General features: G+C 50.1%; 1 protein-coding gene across 14 annotated transcripts in view; it reads right to left on the reverse strand.

Moving 5' to 3' along the window:
• The window catches only part of Eph (Eph receptor tyrosine kinase), a 94,693-nt gene that overhangs the window by 57,171 nt on the left and 18,823 nt on the right, over window positions 1-18,699 (reverse strand). For all 14 annotated transcript variants that reach the window (XM_033330723.2, XM_033330728.2, XM_033330727.2 and 11 more), the window contains exon 2: window positions 6,336-7,352. In XM_033330723.2, the coding sequence (XP_033186614.1) occupies window positions 6,336-6,465 (130 nt within the window). In that variant the 5' untranslated portion in view covers window positions 6,466-7,352. The remainder of the gene's footprint in view (window positions 1-6,335; window positions 7,353-18,699) is intronic.

Below are 18,699 nucleotides of genomic sequence, written 5' to 3' on the forward strand. Positions count from 1 at the left end.
CCCGGCTGTTGGCAGCGCTCGAAAGCGAGAAACACGTAATACGGGCTCCTCGATGCACGTCGTTGTCGTACTTGGAGCCCCGCTATTCCAGGCGTTTTACTCGCCGGCATACCTAACCTCTCTATATATCTCTATACCCGTCTCCTCCTTTCCTTATTCAACCTCGTTCTTTCCTCGTCCCTCCTTGCTCGAGATTTTTCTTGGCGATTAAAATTTATGCTCACTCGTGTTCCCGGTGCGTGCATATCGCGTTTCGTCTCGCGCGATGCTCGTTTTGCGCCGGGTTACGCACACGCCCAGCATCGCGCGTCTTTTTCGCCGCGTTACAGACCCGCCTAACAGTCTCTCGCGATCTGCCTTCCTACGAGTACCTGAAATCGCCGCAACCACACCACGCATCCTTCGCGGCAGGCCAGGTCGTCGTTCGACGAACGACGTTTCGCGGAAATTTTTCCATCGTTAACCGATCAACGTCGTCGAAAAGGAGAGTCGCGAAAAAAGAATGGAAAATACGACGCTGCGTTGCTCTTCTCGATCAGAGATGTTCTACCTAGCGTTTCGAAGCCGAAGGAAATGAAAGTTTCAAAGCCCGTACGATGCAACTTCACCTGCAGAGGTGGAGAACGGGAGAAATACGAATGTTTAACAGCGTATCTCGAAACGTAAGAAAATGCTGGATAAACGCTAGACGAAACAAGAAGTATAAATTCGATTAGAAATATTATTTCTATACTATTCGAAAAGCGTAAGATATCTCGATGATAAACGGCTCGTTATTTTCAACCTCGTTACGCGTGTTCGTCAAAGCGTCGAGCCTCGGGTCGAACTACGATGAACCAAGATCGAATGTGACGCGGACGTAGGAAAAGTAAGAAACTGGCCGAAGGAGCGGCACTTTCACCGGATCTCTATACCGAGCACAACGGAGAGATAGTCCGACGCGTGATCGATCCAACGATAAAGAGTTAAACCACACTGAGCAATACATGGGAATATCGGGATTTCGAATTCGTTTGGGGTTCGTTGAACGATGTTTGTTCCAACGTCTAGCTGGGCTTTTTTTTCCGGACGTTTTCCGCGGCTGAAGAACCCATTTGTCCCCTGTGGATCGAGTTGTCGCGGAAAGAGGATCGGCAGAGCTCGCAAAGGGACCACCGATGATGACTCGCTTTTATCGGCGGAGCGATTGCGGCAGCTGCGGCGAAAACTGATCGCTATTGCTGCCCCGAAACCGAATAAGATTGGCATTAAAAGCAAAGGACGCGGTGGTTATGTCCGAGCGGCGCGGACCCGAGCGAAGCGTTTCCAGCGGGAAATATTGATTTTTAATCTGGTCCGTTATACCGCACCTTTGTGACCCGGTGGCGATGCGACGATGAATATTGCGCTGCCACGGAGATAGATATCGAAAATTTAAATCGAGTCCGTGGATCGCAGCGCGTGTGTATGCGCGCGCGTGCGTGTGTGTGTGTATGTGTGTGTGTCAGGCGGAAGAGAGAAATATCGCGGAAGGAAGTAGGAAACGCGGGACGCGTGGAAAAAGCAAGCGACGAGTCTGTCTGCAAAACGTTTCGATTCCCTCTGGATTAACGTAACTGTACAAGATTGCGGTACTATCGCTTCGAAAATTCCAGCGGACTCGATCGAGAATCGGCGTAAACCGAAGGCGCCGGTTTTCTCGCCGAGGATCGTTTCGATCGTCCAACACGGATCGCACGACTCTGTCGTCTCCTTCTTCCTTTTGTCTCGGCTTCCATCTCGGTCCTCGGCAGCGATACTTCTCTCAGAGGCTCGGTCAATGAGAGTAGCCTACATTCGTCCGTGTGATCGTTGCCTGGCGCGCGCACGCACGCACACACCCGGCAAAACCGTAAGTCCTCCTCGTCGCTCCTGTTGCCGGATCCGCGGGTATGGACGCGCGCACCATAGGCGCGTACAAAAGGACACGAAGCCAGGAACGGGCACACGTAGCTACGTACGGCGCGGCGTTCTCCCGTGAGAAGAGACACACACACGGAGGAAGACGGAGCACACGCAAACTCCGCTCCAACGCGAAAAAGGAGGATGGAGAGAAGGAGAGAAACGGTGCGCCAGCACACGCATCGCAGAGCCAGCGTGCTCTCCTCCGTCTTGCTTTCTCTTTGCGGCGTTCCTGCTGGCTGCCTCTTCGTCGGTCGACCGGCAGGGGGCAAGTTTCAGTCTGTCCTTGTCAGCTCGATAGGATGCTGCCACGGGCTTCGTACACGGCTGGAACCTGGACCGGAGTAGTAGGCTGTACAGGTATGCACGCGGTGGGCTGGTCGGGCATTCCTGCGGCGTTGCCGCGTCTCTTACTCACCGTAAGGCCCCGATCAAGTAAGAATAAGAGAGAAACGAGGATATAGCCGGCAGGGACGAAGCAGGAGAAGAGGAGGCCGACCGACCGGGCCGGGGGGAATCGAGAGAAAGAGAGATCCGAAAGAGGAAGGAGCAGCGGAGAGGCTCGGCGCAGCTCGAACGAGTCTTTCTGCCTTTTCGTGGAGGCAATCGGGTTCGTTCGAGAGAGGACTGCCTCCTTGTGGCTCGACCTGCTCCCGAGACTTCTCCTGCCGTTGCTCCTGCTTCTGCTCCAGCTCCAGCTCCAGCTCCAGCCTCAGCTTCGGCACCAGCTCCCGTTCGCGCCGTCACCGTGCTCGCCATCCACCGGCTGCTGCGGCGTCCGTTGGACCCCTGACCGCGACACGTCGCGACTCTTGCCACATTCGACCAATTTTTTCCCAAACTACCGCGCTTCTTCTTCTTCTTCTTCTTCTTCTTCTTCTTCTTCTTCTTCTACTTCTGCTTCTTCCTGGTCGCGGCACGTGCGAGGAAAATCTACCGGAGCTTCCGACCACTCGCGATTCAACGCGTCGAAGGAAACGTCGAGTGTCGGTTACGAGTCTAGTGTTTTGAAAGCGATAACGCAGGTACATGCTACGCGCGGGCAAATTTGCGGACGATACGTTGCATTTTCGTCTTTATTTGGCTGTTGAATAACCAGAGTATACGAACGAAACGAGTAGGACGGAATCGTATTAGACGATCCGATCTGTCAGTTTGGTCGGGCGCCGTTACGGTCCACTGTTAAAGGGAAATCGAAAGGACAGATTCGAGGGTGGAAGGACAAAGTGACAGAGCTCTAAGCGTGTCCACGTAGCGAACGAACCGTGGAACACCGAGTGGCTTGCTCGTCGTTCCAGAAAGTAATCGAATTTCAGCCACCGTGTTATACCGTTCGAACCCTCCGAGGGTTCGCCCGATTTCATAGAAGGAACCAAAGACTCCGAGAGACTCTGCGTTCGGATCTCGCGCACCAAAACTGATTTCGCGTTTCCATCGGATTCCTCTCGAAAATCGGCTCCGTGTCTGGCGGAGAGAGTCTGCGGTGAGATCGGTTAGAAGGCTGCTGGCTCGACAAATTCGCTTAGCCGCAAAGTTTATCGTCGAAGAGACCCGGTGTTTACGAGTCGACCAGCGGATACTGTAATACGAGTAGTCGACCTTTCAGGGATCCGGTCGAAGAATGAAATTCAGAGATATAACGGGAGAAGCGGAGAGCAAAGCACGAAGTCGAGATATCCAATAGGCAAGGGTAACAAGGAGCTCGGATTTCGCGCAGGTCGAAGGAAACCAAGTTAGCCGTCTTCATTGCGCGGACACGGTCCACCGGGGATGCGTATTCTTGACAAGTTCCATTAAACGCCCAAAGTTCTCATCGCAGCGAGGAAACTCCCGGGCGATCGCGGTATCAAAACTTGCCGCGGAAGTACTCGGCCACGAAACCCACCGCGGACGTCCCGTAAAAATCGTACAACGATACGTCCAAGACGGGAATTTTTATTAATCCATCGAGATTTCGTTCCAGGACCACGAGGGAACAACTTGGCATTGCCCATTTTTTATAACAGAGTAGATTTACGATTCGAAATTCAGGTTCTCTTCGCTCGTTACGATATCAATGTAACGAAGGTCGCTGGAGTATCGAAGACATCGTCGTTCGTTTTAACGTTTACCAGCTTTGACTGGACTGTCGTCGACAGGTTCTTCCCGTCTCTTGCCGCTTTATATCGAAATATCGCTTTCTAGTCGTAAAGTCGCGAAACCGACATAGATTTTCAACGCGGATAAAGGTTAAAAAATTCGACGATATCGGTTGCTCGGGTTTTTCAAAACGGTAACGGACGTTCGTGACGAGAATCTATCGGTGGGAAGAGAGACGCGGTCTTCTTAGCGATCGGTGTCGAGAAGAAACACAGCGCGCATCGAAAAACGCCACCAAGACCCTTCATCTAGAAATCGGCTCACGTAGAGTAAACAGGCCCTGCTGAGTTTGCCGGCCAATTTCGAAGAGGAGTCTATATATGCCCACCGTTTGCCTCCTTCCTTCCTGTCTAGAGAGCGCGTCGAAATGATCCCCTTTTAATGCCGCAGCACTAACTACCGGCACCTCGAACGATCCCGCAATTCGGAAGATTGGCCCACATTACGAAATTATCGTTATTCCCGACGAAAGAGGGATGAAGGGGTGCAGAAACGGACCCATCGAAAACCCTGCGGCGCCAGCTTCTTTCCGCATAAATATGGAAAACGTTCCGGATAGCTCACCACGACCATCTCCGAGAAACCTTCCTAAAAAGCCCTCGTTCCTATCGCTCGAATAAATTTCTGCCGCGGTTATAGATCACGATACGTCCGTACTTGGCATACTCGAATCGTTTAAAAGCGATCCCAAGGGTCTTCGTGGTTTGAATCGTCGATCGTAAAGGATTAAAACAGGGACGCGCTGTTATCGTTATAAAACATCGTTACCATCGGATATTTTCCCGTTTGGTCGATCGAGCGGAAAATTTGGGACGCAGTCTTCGAGTTCGAGCTCCGCCGAGTTGAGTCGAACGAATATCCGACAGGATATAGATCGATCGAGTTCTCGGTAAATATCGCTGCGCCAGGCCACCTACGAGAATACCGATCAAGTCGCGTACGTTCGAGAGTTCTACATAGTCTTGGCTAACACGGGGCAAGTTCTCTCGCAGCAGGTTGATTCCCTGCATCTTCGATGGAACCGAGCGTGCATATCGGTGCATATCGATTTGCGCGAATCGCTAAACCCACGGAAAGACCAGACCAATCTGCACGATGCGTGGTAAAGCGTCGATTCTCGTATCGTACACACGGTAAAATCTCATTCCGTCGTTACGAAAGGGTAATCGCGTTTCTAAAATTTCTTTCCGATGATTCGAACAGATTCCGATCGACCAACAGCTGCCCAAGTAACGCCGTTTAGGCGCGTCGAAGCAACGTCGAGAAATAACGTTTCCGGATAAACGACATTCCATTAGTTGCCGTCGCTTCAACGTTAATTAACTTATTTACAAGCAAACGATCAACGGTGGTCGTATCGAGGAATCTATCGGTCGACCTCTAGTCGCCGTTTCGAAAAGAAGAAAAAAGTAGACAACGTATCTCGGAGTTCTCCGAGGAAGCTAGTAATTATGTCGTCCATAAAACGATTTCAAACACCAGTGCGTTGTAACGTCGGAGACTTTCTATCGCAATCGTTCCCGATAGGGAGAGGGGTAGGTCTGGCGGCAGGCGTACAACTTAATCGATGCATCTAGCTAAGTATACAGAAGGAAGTAGCAATCGCATTCGCGTATCGTGTCCCGAGGTGTCGTCCTAGACTATCATCTAGCTTTATGATCCTTAGATAGAGCAAAGTACAGTTTGTACAGGGTGATTCAATCGACGTATCGAAAAATATCGAACAACAAAATGACTATTAATCGTTTTTAAATCTCTGTTTTTAGCAATTTAACTCTACTACGATAATTTCGATAGCGGTTCGATCAGTTCGTGCCGTTCATTTTCTCGTCGTTTAAACCTTGACGGTGACAGCTTTGATTCCATTCCCGTTCTTTTAGAAAACATCAATGGACAGGCGATGTTGGAATATTCGAGATTTTAAGCGTTTCGACGATCGATAAACTTTGCTCTTAGAATTCGTGCACACCCTGTAATTTTGCCAAAGAAAGCGAGAAATAACAAAAGTTTCGAGCAACTCTAGTTCCAGTACAAGAAGATGATGCAAAATTCTCTCGATCGCAAAAATAAATCGGGACTCGACTTTTCGCACGCGTTACCAACTTTCCTCGAGTGTACTCTGCGACGATACACGTCTTTGGATCAACCTGTATAGAAAGGAAGAGAAGAGAAGAGAAGAGGAGAAAAGAGGAGAAAAGAGAAAAGAAGAGAAGAGAAGAGAAGAGAAGAGAAGAGAAGAGAAGAGAAGAGAAGAGAAGGGAAGAACAGAGGGTTACCTTGTTCCGCGTGGGTCCCTCGCGGGCAGATCAGCAACAGCAGCAACGGCAGAAGGTGGGCAGCGGAAGCAGCAGCGGCGGCGCAGGTGGCTAGAAGGCCTGCTACGCCCGCCATATTGAAGGGGGCCATTCTTATCGTAGCCCCACCGTGGGGCCGCCGGTCCTCTCACGATCTGTGCGAGGCTGCAGCACCGGCAGCGTCGTCACTCTCTCCTCCTCATGCCTCCTCCACGCTTCGTCTGCTCTTTCCGCACGTCACGCGACGACGACGTGCAACCACCCTCGTAGCCTCCCGACTCCTCCAGCTTCAACGCTACAACCACCTCCTCCTTCTCCTCCACCTCCTCCTCCTCCTCCTGCCTCCTCTTCCTCTTGCTCCTGCTCCAGGTCGCGCAACCCTTCCAGATGTGCCGTGCAGCCCACCGGCGTTTCTTACCCTTCCGAAAAGTAGCTTCGCTTCTCGAATAAAGCGCGCACCACCCCTTCTTCCTCTTCACCCTCCTCTTCGTTATTGTCCGTCCACGAGTTACTGTCGCTCGCTGTACTCGCCAGTCGACTTTCTTCCTCCTTCTCTCTTGAAAAAAGAAACGATCGCCACCGAATACCTTCTATGCCATTAACAGCGATTAGGCCGCTCGTTGAAAGCTCGTTGTAGATCTGGGGTTTTTCGCGATTGATAGGCTCTCGGTTGCACGAAACACACGACGGACGTGGACTTGGCCGCATTTACCACTCGCGATCGTACCGGAAGTAGTCAGGTACCGCTCTTGCACGACTGCCGCGAATATCCCGTTCGATTTCCCCCCCGCCCCCCTTTCCTCTCACTTATAAAAGGCAGCTTCCCTTAACGACGAGCCGAGATTCGTCGCATTTCCTCTTTCCTCTGCCTCTCTGTATTTTTTTCTTTTTCTTTTCCTTCTTTTTTGTACTTTTCTCCTCCTGGTTTTCGTCTCTTCTTCCCGTCAACGCCTGAATTTTCTCATAGACGCGCGCTCCACGCTCCACGGGCTGGCTCGTCTGAAAGAAACAAAGATGAACCGCATTAATTAAAATCCGCGAAATATCCTTCCCCATTCGGTCGTCTCTACCCTTCTACCACCTTCTTTCTGATATCTCCACCGACCGAACACGGACCGCCGACTCTATTTCCATCTCCTTTCGTCGAGATACGAAGCGCGCGACTCTAATGACATCCCTAAATGGAAACAACGGCACGGTCGTTTTTTGGCTGTGCTCCGCGGTCGCGACGATCGAGTCCGTCTAACTAGTGGGATACCGTTTTATACGCTTTCCATCCCTCGTATCTGACTCTTTTTGTCTCTTTGTTTCTTACTTCGGTGGTTTTAAATGGCGCACCGGTTCGCTAAAACTTTACAAATTTACGGAACCTGTTTTCGAACGGACGTCGCGCTGTTACACCATCTTTTACTTAGACGCTAGAGAAGAGCGCAAAGCTGCAAGTAGCGTTCGACGATACTACAACGGGTAAGAACGTTCTGCGCCAAAGCACGTAGAAGTCAGGCGTTCGAAAACCAGCGATTTGCTTACCGCGGCACTTTGAAAATTTCTCCCACATGAGATATGGAAAATGTGACTTGGTGCTCACACCACGAAACAGGATTTCGTCTATACGAAACATAAAAGGAGGCGGACCGACGATAAATTTCTTTGGTGGCGAACGATCGTCGTAGGAAAGTTTCGTTCCGAAGGTTAAAAACGACAGGCGGCTTCGATCGAGTTAAACCCCGAGCCAAACGGGAAACTTTGGAGACGCTCTTGCGCGGCTTTACCGAGTGGTTTACTTTCATCCGGCTGCTGCAAGTAGTCTTCCACCCTCGCTCGACACCGAATAAAGTCGAATAAACTCGTACCCCCTCGTATACAGAGATTCATCGAGTGGAAACGAGCTTCTTTTGTGGCAAACGTGACCGATCGTTCGTCCCCCGTCCCACCGTACGATCGAACGTTTTCGACGACTCGTGAAAATCGACTACCGAATATTGGCCCGAGCCCCGATTCGTCCGTTAACGACCACGATCGACGGCCGTTTGGCACCTGTACCGTTAAGTCCGATGACTCTGCAGGGATCATTGTTTCTCCGATATTTCTCGGAGCGTGCCAAATGACGCGATACGCGGCATACGGACGACCGCGTGTTCCAAGTTCGCGAAGCTTTGGCCAAGACCTCTATCTTCTAGCATCGCCGACTATTATTTCGTTTCCTCGTAACGATCTCTTACTACGCTCGAGCGTGTCGATCGTTCTTCGAATCGAATAACTACCGGGATAAAAGCTGTTTCGTACGAGCAGGAAATTTTGCGCGACGGAACGAGGCGAAAAATTCGCACGAGAGAAAGAAAGCGGGAAAGTCTCGAGCGTTCCGACACTGTGAAATTTTGGAGGTTTTAAGACCTCCGTCTATCGTCGGTCGCGCTGTTGTTTCCTCGTGACGATCTCGTCCGCGTGATAACGACGCGTATCCATCGTCACCGAAACGGGACGACTACCGGGATAAAAGCTGTTCTACGCGAGATGGAAATGCGCGTGGCAGAGGGAAAATGCGCGTGGAAAAAGGGGCAAGTGGGAGAGGAGAAACGTCCGCGCGACAAAAGCGCGGTGCATACATGGTTGGTGAGTAACTTCAAGTTCAAGGTCAACCTTGAACACGCATCCAAGCTCGGTGAAATTCGCGTAACTCGTTGCACCCGTCATCTAGCCGAGTCTAAAGGGAGGAAATGCCGAAAGCAGGAAGAAAAGGGTAGGAAGAGTGGCGAGCGAGCGAGCGAGTAAGAGCGCGCGCGCGCGTGTGTGTGTGTGTGTGTGTGTGTATGTGAACGCAACTTTGGGGTTCGTCGATGTAGCGGAAGGGGTGCTAGCTAGGATGGGACGAGGAGCAAGGGGTTTCAGGATCAATACCATGCGTTTATCCGTCTCTCTCGCCTCTCTCGGGCACACGTAGAACCGCGAGACAGAACGCGCGACCGACAGAGATCGAGCGTCTTCGTTCGACCAAGGTTTCGCTGCGAGTTGATCTCGTTCGCTCTGGTAGGCCGCAAGGTCTGGCCGGCACGGCGTCTCGCTGCTATTCTTCGACGGAAAGGGACGAACAAGGGAAAAAGAGAGGAGGAAAGAGAAGCGAATAGAAGGGATGCAAAAGACGGGAGGAAAGAAGAATAAAGAAGAATAAAGAAGAGCAAAGAAGAGAAGGGAATGGAGGAAAGAGGAGATAGAGAGGTTCGTATAGAAGAGTCGGGGGTTCGAAAACGAAGAGGTGGCGAGGGTTGGGCAGAGGGCTGGAGGAAGCACGAAATTCTAGAGTACTAAAATATAGTAGAGAGTGGGAAGGTGGGCCGAGGGAGAAGGGGAGGTAGAAGGCGCGCTTTAGGAGTTCTTCTAAAGCGGGCAAAGACCTTCTCCTCCTTCCCTCGCGTTCTCTTGCTCTAGCCAGACCGGCCAAGATGCATCCGCGAAATTGCAGACTTCGGTGAAACGCTGCTGGTAGCTGTGCACAGCGCCTCCTAGGTCTACGCGGTGGTGCTTGCCGCCTTCTTCCATTGCCATTGCTCACGAGTGGCCTCGTAAAAAATTTAAGATGTCCTCCTCCTCCTCCTCCTCCTCCGCCTCTCGTTCGTTCGCTCTCTCTTCTCTCGCCCTCTATATACTCTCTTCTCGTCGTCCTTGCCAGCCACGGCCGGGCTAGAAACCCGTAGTGCCTCTTTTCAACAGCCTCTCTCTTTCAACTTTTTGACAAGACCCAGTAGCAATTGCCGAAAACAGCTCGGCGTCTCGAGAGAGAGAGAGAGAAAGAGAGAGACGATGAGAAGACCGCGCTCGAGAAGGAGCGCGAAGCCTGTGAGAAGGGCGGCAGTTTTCACGGGGGGTGAGTATCTAGCCTTCCTTTGATAAGCCACGATTTCCCATTTTTTCCCCTGTTTTTTTCTCTCCGTTGCTTTTCCTTCCTTCGGAGCAGATGTAAACGCGACGAGGAGGATCTCGTCTGCGGAGCGGGGTCTCGCCTACTCCGGAGGTGGTTGGCCACCTTCTTCAGCGTGCAAAGGCCTCCTTCTTTTTCTATTCTCTTGCAACGTACACTTTCTTTCCAAGTACCTGCTTACGATGGATCCCGCCAAATTGCAGATTTCGGCAGCCGAGAGAAGCCTGCCTCTCGAGAGGTTCGTGAAAATTTTAAGCCGTCTCTAATAGTACTCGAACAGGTGCAACCGTAGGCTACACGACGTTCGCCGCTGCTTCTAACGAGCACTTCTTCTCGACGTTCTCGGCCAGAGTATTATAAAACGTCCTTTGAACTTTTACCAGGGTGAAACGGACGAACGAGAGACGTGTAACCATCGATATTTGAGACTTTCGACCTGAAATCCCGACTCTTTCGTACCTTCTATGGCGCTTCATCATCGCTACGCGACGTCATTTCGTTTACCCGTTTACGTTTGCTCGTAAAATACAACGCGAATATTTCAACCTTTTCGATCACCGATCGTGAATCCTGTCAGACTCGTTTCAGCCCCCCCCGGTATTTCTTTCTCTCAGCGATGACGCTTCGGAAAGAAAGTGAACGCGCGCGAGCTTCCTATTTCTCCTACTCTTTCCTCCTTGGAAACGGTTCGCGCGACCTTACGGGTTCCCCCGATGGGCTCTGCTTTTTCTCTGCCTCTCGATTTCTTCGAGTTTCCTCGAGTTTCTTCGCGGGCCTCTCCTCGCGCCATTGGCTTCCGCGACCGCTTCGGGACAAATTCTATTTCCGGTTGAATTTAAGACCCTCCGGAATATACGGATTTATTTCACGGCTGCACTCTGCAGAGACGACGAACGGTAAGCAAGGAAGGGGCGGGGGAAAGGGGTGGAGCAAAGAACAGGGGAGGATGGAAGCGTGGCACAGGGTGGAGATTTTACTTCGGATCCGAGGAGACTCGTAAACGTAACAAAGGAAAGACGTATAGCTCGGGGACGAGCGAGAAGAAAAATATATAGAGCGAAAGATGAGGGAGGAGAGAAAGTTCTCCGAAATTATTATACCTTGGGCGATCGCCACTCTGGACGACGCTTACTTTTATTTTTCCGAAACTCTCCGGGCGCCACGTCGCTGCCAACGCAACCCGGTATTTTTCTGTCCTAACTTTTTCTTTCGTCGCTGTTCGATGTCGCGAATGGCAAACCGCAAAAGACGTCTGCGAGACAAATTCTGTTTCCGATGAATTTAAGAAGATCTCGGCCAAATACGAGAAAGAGGGGCAGAAAAAAAGAAGAGAATAAGAAGGTCGCTCGGATAAGGAGAGACAGAAAGAGAACGCGGTGGTTAGATTTATTTTCCAAGGATTTCGTCGAGACCTTGTTGTCGGATTTTACCGCGGTTGGTCGACGGTGGCACGAATTTCAAAAAAACAACCCTTTGAATATAGAACGTTCCCCGTTCTTCGTATTTCTCTTATTTCTGCCAAGTTCGCCTCGTTTCCTAAGAAGGAACGAGTAGGACGGCGAATCGAGAATAATAGAATTTTTTTGACGTCTCGGCGCTAGCTGTAATTCGTGCCGCTCCTCGGGGCTTCCCTTTTTCCCAGTGGTGGCCGTAATTAAAAACGATAATGTCGACGGTGGCTGTGATCGTGCGGCTTCGTCCAAATGCCCTCTATATTTTTGTTTCACTCGCGAAAATGCACCGGTTTGCCGGCCTTCGGCAACTCGCGCTAATGCGAACGAACGCGTCTCTTCTAACTTTCCCGTATATCGTTAAATTTGCTTCAAATTTCGTCGATACGAATATATCATCGACTACGATAGTCGAGTCTGATATATAAAATTTTCTAACTAACGAAATAAGCTAACGAAATCTCAAAACGTTTCGCGTAACGCACTTGCTTTCGCACTCGTAAAACGTGTCCTGGAAGCGTTCTTTCGTATACTTTCGTAGATCCTTACGAGCGTACGCGTCTCTGTCTTGGGATGCGTGTCGTTCGTGAAAACGACAGTTGATCGGAACACGCGTGCACCGCAACGACGAAAAATAGCTTTACGTGGCTGGTCAATCGCGACAGTTAAAACGTTCATAGGTTGCCAACTAATCAACGGAAACACGAAATTTCCCACGATACACGACCGTGCGCGTTTTAACTCGTGCAATAATTCCGTATTAGCCGTCCGCGTGCGCTATATACGTTTCTTCTCGCGAGTGGAAATAGAGGCTCGCTATCGATGCGGAGAACCCCGCGGTGATTTCGCAAGCGAGTACACGCGGTCGTTTCCACCAGGTGAAAGTAAGTCGCGCGAACTGCGCGAACTGCGCGAACCGAGCTGCAGCGACCGAGTCTCAAGTCCAAACGAAGGTTCGATTTGCCTTCGAGCTTAATTAAGAACGTACGAGCCATTAGAGCCGATGGAGCGTTATATCGAGCCGTACGATAATTATAACTTTGAGCTGAGCAAATCTCGCGAGGCGCAGTCAGCGTAATCGACTGGAGACTTCTTTTGTTTCGTTTTCCTTTAGTTAGCGTTGCCAGCTATCGACTCGTACGTCGTATTTGCAAATATATACCTTTTAAGAACTTGAACCAGTTGCGCAACACCTTTTTTTCCTCGATCAACCGACTACATGAAAATTAAACTTCCCGTTTCTCGTTCCTTCTCCCTCTGTCCAGCGATTATCGGAGATAGTGAAAATTGCCAGTGCACGCGGCACTTGCCACGAACGCGTTTAGCTGTGAAACAGTTGGGTTCACGCACAGGAAGTAGACGCTTAACGACTCGTACGAAAAGAATCCTCGACAATCGCCTGTTCCCTTCCGCGATTTCTTCGTTTTTCTCGCTCTGTCTGCTCTCGATTCTAGATTAGCTATCGAACGAAGGAAGGAAGAAAGAGAAGCGACGAATTTGTCAAACTATCGGAATTCGGCGTAACGGTAAAACGCGTAATGGAAGGAGAGGCGAAATTCCGAGCTAGTTGCGGAGTCGATGATAAAGCTAATGGCGTCCTCTACCCTTGTCAAGTCCATCAGTGATCAGTCACGCGATCCTAAGAAGTTTCGTGGACCTGCTCCCCGCCCCCCTCCCTTTTTTCATCTCGGAAGGAAGCGAACAAACTTGTTCGGTACGACGAACATGCTGTTAGCAAATTTTCGCCGGTGTACCGCTGGCCCTCTCCTCCCAAAGAAACGAAACGAAACGAGACGAAACGAAACGAAAAGAAACGAAAGAAAAAGCAAAAGCAACGAAGAAGAGTACCTACTACACCGGTGCAGGTGATATGCTAATGGTAATCCACGTTTCTCTTATCCTGTCGCGGTGACAAACGCGTCGCAGAGTGATCGCGTGCGTCAAAATAGTTCGACCATTAGTGGTCTGGTTCGTGATTCGTTCGTGGCTAGGAGGATTTCGCCCCCTATTTCGAAAAGGAGGAAAACGAGGGAAAAGAGGGAAAACTAGGAAGAGAAAGCGACGTCGGTGCAACGTGGAATCGGGCGTTCGTAACAGCGGTCGTAATTTATACGTCTCTAATCTGGACGACGATAAGCTGTTCGTCGTTCGCGCTTCGGGGTCGCGTTAAATGCCGGGAACGCGTTTTCCATCGGAAAAGAGAGGAGGAAGAAGGTAGGAATAGCGTGGGTGATATACTCGTGTCTTTTGCGGCAATAACGCTCTCGCTGGAGAGAGTCTCGCGTGCCTCGTAACTTTCCTTGCCGAGGCCTAGCAGCTCCATATTTCACGGAGGGTTGCCCAAACTTCCCTCCTTCCGCGGAACAGCCACCGCGTTTCTTTCCTAGACACCACATAGGCACGCTCCGCGTCGAGAGAGGGCCATATGGCTTTCGTTTCCTCTCGCTCCAGTTATCTTTCTTCTTTTCCTTCTTTTTTCCTCGCGGCATTCAACCTCGCGGATCTTTTGTACTATATTTGGAACGATCGGATAACTTCCTCGAATACCGAGCTCCCTGGACCACCCCGAGCAGTTCGCACCGCCTCGTTATAACCGTTTATCGCCGGTCGGATGTTTTTTAACGGCTAAACGTTAATAATACCAGGGGGCTAACGATAACGACGCCAACGAGATCGAATTTTAATCCTCTTAGAACATCGAATGACGTACGCGAACAACGGCAGCGACGATAACTCGGCGAAACTCGTTCCTTTCCATTCTCCGATCTACACCGCCGCCGTCATCGTTCGTCCGTCGATTTTTTTCTCATCGAAATCTATACGCGTTGCTGATTTAGACGATACAGTAATCTTCGAGATACAGCAAGATCGTAGAAATCTGCCAAACGCGCAACATCCGTCGAGTTAATCTCGGTTCTTCGTTTCAATATTTTCTCGCTTTCTTGTTCTTCTTTTTACCCATCGCCGCTGTTTTATTTAACATTCCCAATACAATTCTCTTTTATCGATACTTTTTCGGGTAGTATCATAGCGTCGTGATCTTTTTTTATTGCTTCTCTTTATTCCATTTTTCCTGCCTCTCCGCCGCTGTTTTTATTGCTCGAATTTCGTTCTTGCGTTGTTTGTTTGATTTCTGGAATCCGAGTTTTTACCGTCCTTTCGCTATTCCTTTTATAGCTGGAATTCTTTTTTAGATCCGCACTGCTTTTTTACAGCTGCAATTCCTTTTTTCTGCTTCGCTGGTGTTTGTTTTATCTCCGCAGCTTTATTTCCTTTATCGTTCTCCAGCTTTCTCTTTCGACGCTGCCGTTCCTTTTTCCACCGTTCTCAAGCAGCTTTTTTTACTGCTACAATTCCTTTCTCGTTGGTTTTTCCAGATTTGTTCGCACCGCTGCAACTGTCTCCTCCGTGCTTCCTATTCCGTTGCTTTATTACCGAAATTCCTGATGTTTCAGAAGCTGGCCATTCATTCAGGGATATTTATCGCGACACGACAGATTATCTGCCAGCAGTGTGTGTCTCCGTTCCAAGTAGGATGGACACAGTTGGCGGAAACAGAGAGAATCCGAAGAATACCGCGGAAACGATTACACCGGCTCGGGAAAAAGTTGGATAGACGCTATCCGCGTTTCTGATATTCGAGTATGATATTCCTTTTAATATGTTTCGGCCTCTGTCAAACAAGATGGAACACTTTGATTTAGAAAATCGATGCGAGAGGAAAGAGGAGAATTATTCTACGCGACGAAATACGTCGAAACACGCGTAAATCTGAAAGATCGATCGAATCGAGATTGGTGGCAACGAAAATTTGTAGGCAATTTTACGACGAAAAGCCTGCAACGCGTTTCCGGCGATTTGGTACGTTATCGAGCGCCGAGAAACAGAATTTCCTTCTACAGACTCATCCGCCGTTCCTCTTCCTATGTTATGGCAGCTACAAGACACCCTATATGTTTAACTACATAGGTATATAGCAAAGGCCGCTATAAACGTAAACCGAATCTCTCCATGAACTTCTCCTAAAGTTTACCGGCTGAGCTCATCATCCCGTCGATAAAGCGAGTCTATCCCACGCTTTTTAATTACCAGGAATGTTAATGTTTAAAGTTAAATTGCATCTAACAAAGGATCAAGTGGGAGAGCGGAGGTTGTCTACGCGCGTTTGCCTCCACGAAGCGAGGCGTACTTACTTTATCCAATAAGTACAGGCAAACGAAAGTTCTCGACTGGAAAGTTTCGAGCTTTTGTCGGTCTCGTCTCGTCCTCTGTCGTCGGAGTTGCTCGAAACGAAATTATTCTCCAACAGACGGTATTTCTGTTTTCCACCCCGGACCGTTATCAACCTCGTCTACCGTAACGGTCGCGCGATCCAAATTATTCCCGCCGCAGAAACCGTCGAATTTCTTGTCCTTCTCCTCTTCTTCGTTCTTTCGTTGTCGTCCGAGTCGGCGAGAAAGAATCTCGGTGGAAAAGGGAAGCGGCTACGGCTATTCGTTCTGGAATTCCAGTCATCGTTTCCGGATTATCTCATCCGTCTTTTTCTTTGCCCACGTCGGACTTTCGTGTGTCCGTGTGTACACGTTCAACATCCTACATGTCCCTGCATTTTTGCGCAGATCAGACGGAACAGAGCGGTAGCGTTCTGACATTAGGGTAGCGTCGTCCCGTGACATATGGAGCGATCCCTGCGCTCCATATTTTCCCGGAATCCCTTTGGGATTCAGGATGTATTTCGTTGACCGCATAGATACATCGCTCTCCTTCTAAACGAGGATAGCCCGACCTCCGAGCCGCTGTCGTATAGAGGCGAGACGCCGGATATTTTCAACCCTCCGCCGTCCCTGTGTGCCTTCTTCTTCACGCTTTCCCAGGAGATCGACGATGGACAGCTATGTCGCCCGAGAGAATTACAAAGGGGCCGGAGGTTCCGTGTTGGAATCGAGATCGTCCGGATAATCTTCGCAATGATCTCCTTAAACGGAGCAATCGTCTATTCGAGCATCGCATTTTTACATCGAATACGGAATCGATCGAATACGGAATATTTCTCCGGATGAATTTTCTACGCGATAGCCCACCTCCTGCCCCTGCCATTGACAAAGGGACTCGCCAGTTCGACTCGCTGAATTTTAATACAGCCGGCGATGAAACAGCGATGCAAATGCCCGTTCGTATTCTCGTTTTTCAATAAAAATTCATTTCGAATAGCGGCGGCAGCAGGAACTTCTCAAAGCCCGCGGTCGATAAAGCAACTTTGTGCAAATATGCGCGGCAAAATTGAACCGGGGCACCCGGGGTGAAACAAAGGGCAGAGAGAACGATAATGACGCTTACGTTTTCGACGATCGGCCAACCCAACTATCTCGATCTACCGCGATGGCCACCAGATAGATACGTACACCGCTCGAAGCGAGCACCCTTCGACGATCTCGTGGACGAGCGCCAGACGGGAGAGCGACAACGAGATCGTTCGGCAACGATCGGAGGATGTTTTCAGCAAACGACACCCAAGTGTCCACGAAGCGACAGAGGGAACACAGAGATTGGTGAATCGTAAAGGGGCTCCCACGGACTATCCGTGCGTCAGACTCATCCCAGAGGAAGCAAAGGCAGCATGGGGTTTCCGCCCGCAGCCCCATGCAACGGCCCGCTCGACCACCGATCCACAATGGGGGAATCGTCCCATTAACGAGCAACCGTTCATTAGTCGTACACTCTCCGGTAATGGTTACGTCGAGGTCAAGTTGGCCTACGTCGCTTTAGGTGGCACGCACCTGACACCATATACATACTCCGCCTCTTTCTTCTCTTCCTCCTTCGCCTGCTCCCCCGTAGCAATTTATCTCTCGACGATTGCCTCGCAAAAACCACCGTCCCCGGACTTGCCTATTTCCCCGCGTATTCCATAGTTTCTCGTGGAATCTACCGACGCGTTTCCGGCGTGGGGCACCAAGGCGAACGAGCGGAGGGGTCGAGTGCGGTCGAACGGAGACAAAGAAGAACCTGTGTACCATCCTCGGTGACAACGTTGCTGCACGCTCACGTTTCTTTTTAAATATACTCTTCACCAGATGAGGGCTACAAATCGTTCCGGTTGATCGTTTTTTCCCATTCGAATACGCATAGTTGAAAACAATCGTTCTTTATCGAGCGACTCGCGGTGGATATGCCGCTACGGGCGCGAAGCCTAGAAAATCGCGAAAGAAAAATACGACGAGGTGGAATTCTTGAGAGACGTGCGCATCCTGATATACCGTAGAGCGGCGGTGGTTGTTTCTAGGTCGACAATTGCGAGAATACAGGCAAGACTTTGTCGCCGAAGGACAAAGCCGTTGCACGCTCGTGAATAGATGATTAATCCTCCGGGAATGAGAAGGAGAGAATACACGTTCGCGAGAATGTGTCAGGCGTAAAGCGATCGTAGAAGGATCTCCTACAGCGATTGCTTTTGAAGGCCTTTTGGTTTTCAATTAAGCGTAGACCCGGGAAGACTTTCACCTCCAGCTAGATAAGATACCGTTGCCGGCAAGATCGCGCGTCGAACACGTTCCGATGGAGGCAAACTTTCACTCGTCATCGATTCGTCGTTTCTCAAACAACACGTCAGAGGATCCTGATCGCTCCGACTATCTATCGTTGGTCGCTCGACTCTCAACTTCCAAGCGACTCGGAACGCTCTCGACGTATCCAAAAGTCGTCGGAGGTTTTCGAAATCGATTCGAAGGTACGATGATCGCGGAAACGAACGAACAAACGAACGATCGTTTCGTTTCTCAGCGAGACGGTGCACCGCCTATACGGACTTGGCAGAATTTCACGCTAACGATCGTTATTCCGGCGGAGTCTGTCGACGATGATAACGCGAGCTGCGTACCTTTTTTCCAAGTCGGATACAATGTATAAATTTGCCGATATACACAGCGTGTACTTTGTGGATATAATTTTCATCGTTGTATTCGGGGGCACGTAATCTCGT

The sequence above is a fragment of the Bombus vancouverensis genome, chromosome 12 (genome assembly GCF_051014615.1).
Source record: "Bombus vancouverensis nearcticus chromosome 12, iyBomVanc1_principal, whole genome shotgun sequence".
Taxonomy (NCBI): Eukaryota; Metazoa; Arthropoda; class Insecta; order Hymenoptera; family Apidae; genus Bombus; species Bombus vancouverensis.